This window comes from Canis aureus, chromosome 17 (genome assembly GCF_053574225.1).
Source record: "Canis aureus isolate CA01 chromosome 17, VMU_Caureus_v.1.0, whole genome shotgun sequence".
NCBI classification, from domain to species: domain Eukaryota; kingdom Metazoa; phylum Chordata; class Mammalia; order Carnivora; family Canidae; genus Canis; species Canis aureus.
This window is the reverse complement of record NC_135627.1, coordinates 28,869,818-28,878,731: the sequence shown is the minus strand read 5'-3', so window position 1 is coordinate 28,878,731 and position 8,914 is coordinate 28,869,818. Positions and strand designations below refer to the sequence as shown.

General features: G+C 31.7%; 1 protein-coding gene across 20 annotated transcripts in view; it reads right to left on the bottom strand.

The window, feature by feature from the left end:
• Positions 1-2,528: 2,528 nt before the first annotated feature.
• The window catches only part of RBM26 (RNA binding motif protein 26), an 85,838-nt gene continuing 79,452 nt past the window's right edge, over positions 2,529-8,914 (bottom strand). For 15 of the 20 annotated variants that reach the window (XM_077855261.1, XM_077855255.1, XM_077855259.1 and 12 more), the window contains 2 exons: positions 8,680-8,738; positions 2,529-5,005 (listed from right to left, as the gene is read on the bottom strand). Coding sequence is in view for 2 of the 20 variants with exons in the window: in XM_077855266.1 (XP_077711392.1) it covers positions 4,982-5,005 (24 nt within the window). In the remaining 18 variants the exon portion in view is untranslated. The remainder of the gene's footprint in view (positions 5,006-8,679; positions 8,739-8,914) is intronic. The other 5 variants (XM_077855250.1, XM_077855251.1, XM_077855254.1 and 2 more) reach the window with 5 other exon arrangements.

Genomic DNA, 8,914 nt, shown 5'->3' with positions numbered 1-8,914 from the left:
GTTTTGGAGTTGAAACAAAAAATATGGGAAGTTTGTTATTGCTATAAATTATGTGGTCTTTGTGTATTCTTCTAGTGCAGACTGTATAGAGAAATGTAAATTCCAGTCCAGTTTCTGCCATTTATTTTAACTAATAAAGGTTAAAAATTGTATCAATACAGACTAGTTATGAGACTACAAAATTTTTGCATGGCATACAAAATGCTGGCAACAACATATTGTGGAAAATACTAATAGTATCAGTATTGCATCAGAGCTGAACTACGCTATCAAGCATAATTTGGTTCCTGTTAAAATATGAATGCAGTAAATTCAATGTTTTAACACATGTGCAAAAACCTGAATTTATGTTCTCCAAAGCTAAATTATGAAAGTACCTACATGTTTATACATCTCTGCTTTGTAAAAGATCAAACTGAAAATGTATCACAAGTTTTAAAAACAAGTATACTCTGACCCAGTTTTGAGAATATATCTTGAAGGAATAATCAAAGATGTTCGAGGGTACAGCATGAGTTATATTAAAATTAAAAAATGGGAATAGCCCTACATGCCCCAAATGAGGATCAATACATTATGATTCATCTACAACTGGAGGGGCTTTAAAAATGGCATGAACCTATTATCATAAATGAAAAAAAACTACAAAACAGTATACATTATCTAATTCCTTTTTTAAATGCTGTGATATTTATAGATAACAGGCTTTCTATCATCCTTTTTAACTTCTAGCTTTTCTAACAACAGATATTACATGGGATTTTTAAAACCTTTTTAAAAGACCAAATCATTCATACTTTATGCAGAAATATTTTTTCAGGTTAAGTGAAGGTTCACATTATGTTCAATCTGCAAATATTCCACAGGGGCTGGATATGTAAAGTATATATTATATAAAGTACTTAAATAATTTTACCAAATACATCGTTATTCATTAACCAAAGTCCTCTACTATTTCATAATCAGTTTTCTTTAACTAGAGTTTTATCAAGACTTATGCACTTTGAGATGATAATGTATTTTCTTGTAGAAGCAGTGTCACAAGTGGAAGACAGGTTATTACCAAGCTTATCTAACCCACGTTATAGATGATAGAAGGTATATCTGCAATAAAAACAAAAGAACAAATATTGCAATATTTATCATTCAGTGAAATTAAATATGAAATGAGCATGTTCAATGCTGGAAAAGCAGGTCAAATCAGATCAGGAGAACAAACATTGAGATGAAAGCTGAAAATTCTAGAGGGAAGTTCTGGAAACTTTCATTGGCTTTGGAGGTTGACAGTATAAGCACATTACACCAAATTTCACTTCAGGATATATGGCAGTCTTTAACATCACAATAGTATTTTATCCTTATTACTTATGATAAGGAGAAACTTGCTGGCCCCCAAATAGAATAAAGAGATAAATCCTAGCACTAGAGGCAGGAATTAGGAAGAGAAAGGGTATGGAAGATTTGTATATGTGTAAGAAAAGGAGTCATTAGGTTAATAACACATTGGTACTAAAGGTGACTTAGAACAATTTAAAGTGAGAATGGAGGGTGGGGGGGGGAAGAGGCAATCTGGAGCCATCTGTGTGTGTGTGTATATATGTGTGTGTATATATATGTATATATATATGTGTGTGTGTGTATATAAACATTTTCAGAATTCTCAACTGTGCAACACCTGAGGGCTCCAAGTTTTTCTCTCTATTGCAGATTAATATAATTGATGCAAGATACAGGACAATTTTAAAAAGTTAACAACTGTTTTTAGTAAGACTATTTTATTTAAAAATTTTTCAAAATATAAAAATAATAAACATTATGGATATTTAACAAACAAAACAACATAATTCAACTATAAATAATAAAAATGTTGACAACCCCACATAAACATGTAATACTATAAACATTCTAAGCATACAAGAGTAGTTTTCTAGTTCAAGTTTTACCTTTTTTTTTCAGTTCAAGTTTTATTATCACTTTGAAAAATAAACAAACAAACAAAAAAAAAGCTGCTACAGCTTAACCAATTACTTTCGCTCCACTCAAAGAGCAGGGAATTTTTTTCCCCATGCCGACACACATTCGTGAAATGGGATACTTATGGGCACAGGTATTAAAAACTGGAACAAATCCAGTCTCCAGACAAGAAATGACTCCTTTGGTGTTTTTTAGGTTCAACAATCCATAGAAATTGAGTAAAACTAAACCACTTATTAAAGGAAATCTTGTGCCAGATAACATGTTCTGAAATAATATCACACCCAAAACAGGTTCGGGATTCTGAGAATCAAAAGTAAACATCTATGAATGCTTTGCTGATACTTAAAAACTGTATCTTAAGAACATTCACTAAGGTGCTGGAATGAAGTCTTCTAGATGTAGAAAACAATCTACACATCAACGCAAACCTTGTACAACTTAATACATCCCTTTACAACTCATCAAATATTCTATAAATATAGAAGAATTACCCTGCCTCCTGTTCAGTAAAAGACAGATGGGAATTTGAAGCAGAGCAGGATTACACCGTATTTTGGGACTAGAAAAGTTTTCCACTTGAAATTTGGGTAAACTGAGCCATGCTGAACATATCTTTTTTTTTTTTTAATTCTAGCCAGATTAAAGTTCGTTTTATCAAAAGGGCTAATGACAAACTGAAGAACCCCCCCCCTTTTTTTTTTGGAAGCTGGGCACAAATAAGTATACTGTAATTCTGTATCCTATCTTTACATTATGGGGTGTTTCTAAGAGGCTGGGCTCTTTACCTGACTCACCACAGACCACTTTTATAATTATGCTGCTAGATTACAGTAAGTCACAAGTGATCATACATTAAAGCCTAGTGAAGTCTAGATAACAGGTTCAAAAATGATATTGAAAGGTTTTTTTTTTTTTTTAGCACCAATAACTTTTTCCTAAGACACTTGAGGGGCTGCATCACTTTAAAGTATTATTTATCTTGTAAACAAGACCAAAAATATTCAGTTGATCTGTATTTTGAGCATAAATATTTATAAACTCTATTTAAAAAAAAACAAATATAGCATGACTAGAGCCGCTAATAGTGTAAAATCTAAGTATATTGAAAAATATAAAGATATATAAAAGGCTTCCATAATGCAATCATGCAGAGGTAAACCACTTCATTCAATTACACAAAAGTGATTCTGTACAGTTATCTACACACAGCTCCATGAAAATCCTATTCAGGAAAATGAAAAAATGAAAATCCTCATCTTTAATTAATCAACATATAGGAATTTAAATATGTAACTGACCTACTGGCTCTCACAGAAATTTTCAAAAAGCACAATGATCTTAATGAGAATCAAATCATCTTGACTTCTGATTCTCAATGGCATGTTCAATTTTGTTTTGCTTTATCTTTTTAATTTAAAAGCAAGGGAAAGAAAAAGAAAGATGACAAAGTAAAGCTGAGGGTGCTGGTATGTGGTCCATATCCAAGAACCAATTAAATTATTAACAAGTATGGTCTCTTCAGACTATGTTCTTTGAATTTCTAACCTAGTAAGTAAATTACTAATGGGGGTTGGGGAAGAGAATCTTCTTGAAAAGAAAAATTACTGAACTAATCTGGGAAAGTATCTCTGAACTCCTTGCGGCTATATGCTAGTCTGCAAATGTGAACTAAAACAAGTCTAATTTTAAAAATGCCCTGTAGGCTACTAGGTCATAATTATATTAGAAGACCTTCTAAAATATATACTTTTCCCTTAAACCAAGCCTAATATTAACCAAGCTATTGTCAACTAATGTGGATCAAAATAATTTACCTTATGATCGATGTATTCATTTTTTTTATTTTCCATAAAGACAAATGCACTGCATACTCAAGAAAAAGAAGTGTTTGCAGAATAGTCAACTTTGCACAAAAATATATGAAAATATGAATATATTAGCATGGCTGAATGAAACTAAAAAAACAAGGGTGAGTAGAATCATGTATAATTTGGACTTTTCTAATCAAGTATAACTTCCAAACTTCTCAAATGCTGCATGAGAATCTTTGAAGGAATACTCAGAAATTAATTTTCTGAAAGCTTCTTTATATGGTGCCATTACAAAAAGGGTATTGGGGGGGTGAATATTTAGGATAAGATTTAATCATACTCTTTATAAATAATTCTAAGCCATACTGCTTATAAATAAATAATATGAACATACACTTTTTAAGACAGGAAAACTATAGTCTTTAACAATGCTAGACACACAACACAATTTCCCCTTGCTTTTAAGATTGTCATTGATGTCTTGATTGCAAGTGAGGAAAATATGGAAAAACTGTGTAAATTAGACATTTAATAGATATTTCTCAATATTTATAATCCACAGATCATCCTGTATTACTCGAAAAGAAAGAAAATTATTCTCCTTGTTGGTTTTGAAGAGCTAAGAAACTAAAAAAAAAAAATCATTTGGGTATGTGGCCTTGGCAACAACTTCAGTTAAGTATATTTAGAAGAAACAGGCAAGTTATTATAGTGTATAAAAAAAGTATTTTAGCATCAGTTCAAAATTATTTAAGTGACTAACCTAACCCCAGAATGTATCCTAAAACCAAACCCATGCTTTTTAATCATTTTCTTCATTCTAAATTGTTCGTGGTAATGAACACAGTATCATGGCTTTTATAGATTTCCTAGACACAATTTTCAACTTGGCTGAAAGTGAACTTATATTAGGAAGCCAAGAGGTCTTTTTCTTTCTTAGTGTTTAAAAAATAAATGGCTATAAAGTAAGGGGAGAAGACATTTAAGAGCAAGGTCAGACAAAGCACACACTCAGACATACTTCTGGACTCAGATGTACCAATTAGAGAACTGCGAAAAGACAAAATGCAAATTATAGTACATGTAAACATCTATTCAAATTGATAAAGAGCAAACATAAAATGATAGGATGATATTATAACAGTCGTCTCCAGACAGGAACAGGTCTTGCTGTTGTAGTCACAAAGCTAAATTCAGGCAATGATGATCTCTCTCTGCTGGAAAAAGAGAAGACTATTAAAAAAAAACTTTGAAAATAGTAAATAAATCTAAAAACTGAATCACACCATAAAATGATCTCCAACTTTTCTAAACATTAAAAAAAATCTATTTGAGAAAGGAATCAAAATCAAAGTTGCAGACACGTTTCACAAAGAATCAGCTTTGGGTTAAATGATTTTAACAAAACCTCTCTGTTTCACGCTTCCTTAAAACATTAAGCCACAAAGATCACAGCGCTACAACATGGCTGTGATCTACAATTTCTGCCCAGGAAATGTAGTAACTGATGAGATAGTCAACTGTTTTATAGACGTGTGAGTAGGCAAAATAACTTTAAGAAATCATGAACATATTCCAAGATACTGTATATAAAAATAAAAGAACAATTTTCTTAAATTTCCCAATGATTTCAAAGTAATTGTGAGGTGTATCTGATTTCCTTAAAAACTCCATATGATAACCATTTCATTTTTAAATTGTACTATAGGACATAAAATTCTGTACTAAGCACAATGATTAAACAACCAAAAATAAAAAGAAACACATCAGAATGAGACAGTGCTTGGTATACAAAGGAAGACTAACTTTGGATGATGGGAAGATAAATGGATGGATGAAATAAAGTAATAAGGGAGGCAGGAAAAGGGAACAATAATATTGATATAAAAAAAGTAAAATAAAAAATGCTTTCAATTATACTACAAAATGAATATATATTACTGATAAGCTGCAAGAAAGTTATTTACCAAATTCAGAATTTTTCTAACCAAGTATGATGTTTTCATTAGAAAATAATGAGATGGCAGTTATTTCACCAAGATTTCTTTCTTTCTTAGAACTTTTAGGTAGCTAATTTGAAAGGTAATCTCTTGTTATCTTATAGGTATATAATGATGGGGGCGGGGGGGAGCTACTCTTCTCTAAAAGCCTGTATACATACCTTAGAGCAACTAGCCAGTTCAAAAAGTTAAGAACAAGGTAGTACCTGAGATCTAGGAAAAGGAAATTTTCTCTCTGCCTTATAAACATTATTCACTGATTTAAATTTTCATTTTATAGGGGTTTAGAAGAATAAAAGCCCTGAAAAGATCAGTGAACTAATTTAATTAACTAAAATTTCACGCAGGGTATTTTTGATTTAAAAGATTAAAAGAGTTTTGTGTAAGGGAAGGAAAAAAGCTTACAAATATTTCTACAAATTCTAGAAGGACTAAAACTAATTTTCTACAACTAGTTCACATTATGTAAGGGGAAGAAAAAAAAGAAAATATAGATTGATAAAGTTTGTATAACACTCTAAAACAACCATTGATATTTCAACATACCAAACAAGCAACTGTTACGCTTTCTTATGCAACCCGTAGAGCCAATGATTAGTGTTCCAAATAAGACTGGAAATACAGTCCCCATAAAACAGTTCTAGTCACAGGAAATTTCCTACAGTTAAGCTCAGCCATACTTTCTATAGGTAATCACCTAAAACACTGAAGTTTTGTCTTTATGGTAAACTACTGGTTGATATACTTGATCGTATTACAATAAAACAAGAGCTATGGAATACTCTCCCATTTCTGCAACATGATTTCATTAAATGGCTGGGCATCAATTAAATCCTAAAATTAATTTTTAAAATCTTACAATTATCCAATAACATTTAAACAACACTGCTTAAGTAGACATAAAATATTGAGTGAAAAATGTAAAATGACAACTCAACCATCCCTTGAGGTAATCCTAATCAATCTTTTAGCCAATAATATATAATTTCTCTCAATTTTTTCCTGTAAGTAGCAGCTACCTACATTGTTCTGGATCCTTTCTTCACTTTAAACTCAGCCAGACCTGTACTAAAGCAAAACACTTGTTGGGACAACTGTAGAATTAAAACTGTGTTTCAAGTTTTAGGCAGCGTATTGTAACAAGAAAGAGTTTTAGACTTTGAGTTTAGAAGCAAAAGGACAAGTTATAAGTAGAAAGGGAGTCTATTGAATAGGGAGTTTAGCTATACTTTAGAGGTTAAATGAATTTTGTGCCAGCAAATGCAAGCATTTGGAAACACTATATACAAAACTGTACCAAGACATATTAATACAGATTATCATAACCAAATCTTAGTTGTTTCCATGATGACAGAAACAACAATGGCATCAACAGGTATGGAGAACTGGTACAGTTATATTGTTTTAGATCAAATACTAATATACCACCAAGGAAACTACAGGTGTGAATGGGAACTTGAAATCATCTAGTCCAACCCCTTTCATTTTACAGACAAGGAAACACCCCTAGATAAGTTAAGAGACTTGTCTAAGGCCAGAAAGTTAGTTGCAGAGCCGGGACCAAAAGCTAAATCTCTTAACTCTTATCTGGCAAGCTCTAAGTTAGGTCATCTTTGGATATAAAAAAAATTAGTGGGATGGACTAGATTGGTGGCTCTTGGCATTTCTATTCTTGCACACTGACAAGAAACCAAAGGCTAGTTTACTCCTGAAACTGACTACAACATTTAATACTCCAAATTATTAATGTCTTAATTGCTGTGGAAATTCCACTAAGGCTACATGCATATGCCTCCATCAGTATTTGTAACCCCACTGTTGCAATACTTAACTGTTGAACTGTTTAGCAAAATGGTCTCAATAACTGAGAAGACCTTCAGGAGAGATTTTGAAAAATTGATAAGAATTAACAAGGGAGGTAATTGTCACTCCATTATTGGAGATTTAAATATGCATTCACCCATTAATTCATCCAACAAACATCTGAGTGCCCACTATGAGCCAGGCTTTGTGATAATCACTAGAGATAAAAAGATGAATAAGACATGGTCCCCTTCCTAGAGGAGCTTGTAATTTAGTGGGGAAGACAGACATATAAACCAGATAAATTATATTACAACATAAGTACTGTAACAGAGATATGAACAAAGTGCTGTATTAGAAGGGAGGGTAAAGATATGAACTGGCTAATGACCAAGAAGTCTACTAATTTTGTGCAAGAACTACCACATTTACTGCAAACACAATCTCATGCTCAATCAATAATTAGGAAGGAGTAGCAATGTAGAGTCAAAAAAAAAAAAAAAATTGGCACTGAAATCAGAATGCCTGCATTCAAATCTAGTCCTTTTACTCACTAACTGTGACTTTGGGCAAGTCACTCCATCTCTATTAGCCTAAGTTTCCTTATCTGTAAAATGGTAATTAGCACTACTTCAAAGGGATACCTTAAGTTTTAACTCAGAACACATGAAAGTACATGCAGAGTACTAGTATTTATAAGCATATTCATTAATTTCAAAAATCCAATAGCAATTAAATACTAAGTAATATTTATAGTTAAAATAATCTTAATGACAACAAAAATGTAATTGTGAACCTAATGAATGTCTGTAATATTTAATCCTCATTCTTTGGGACAAAATTGAAACACACTTGTTTTCTGATTCATTCAAAGTAACCTGGCTTAAAACATTTTAATTTTAGGATATTAGAGAATTTGAGACGAGGGAAACTGATAAGCTACTTATGGAGGTAATTTCAGTTACATTATAAGGGAATTTTACAATAATTTTTTAAAAACCAGGCTAAAATTTACTAATCAAATTAAAAGCCAAAAATCAGCATGGAGAGTTAACTGGCCTTTGAAAGATTTTCTTTCTTTATAATACCTGTTTGGTGTAAAGAGAAGAAACGTGAGCCTCTGCCAATTTGGCACCTTTCACGACTACTAAAAAGAAAAGAAAACAAACTTACCTAATGAATCAGAATAGCACATAGTCAACATACAAAAGACTACATAAAAATATATCATAGATCTAAGTAAAGAAGTTTTTGAATAACTATTTTGACAAAAGAAATCAATTTTGAAATTTTAAGTATTAACACATGTACCAATTGCAAGCC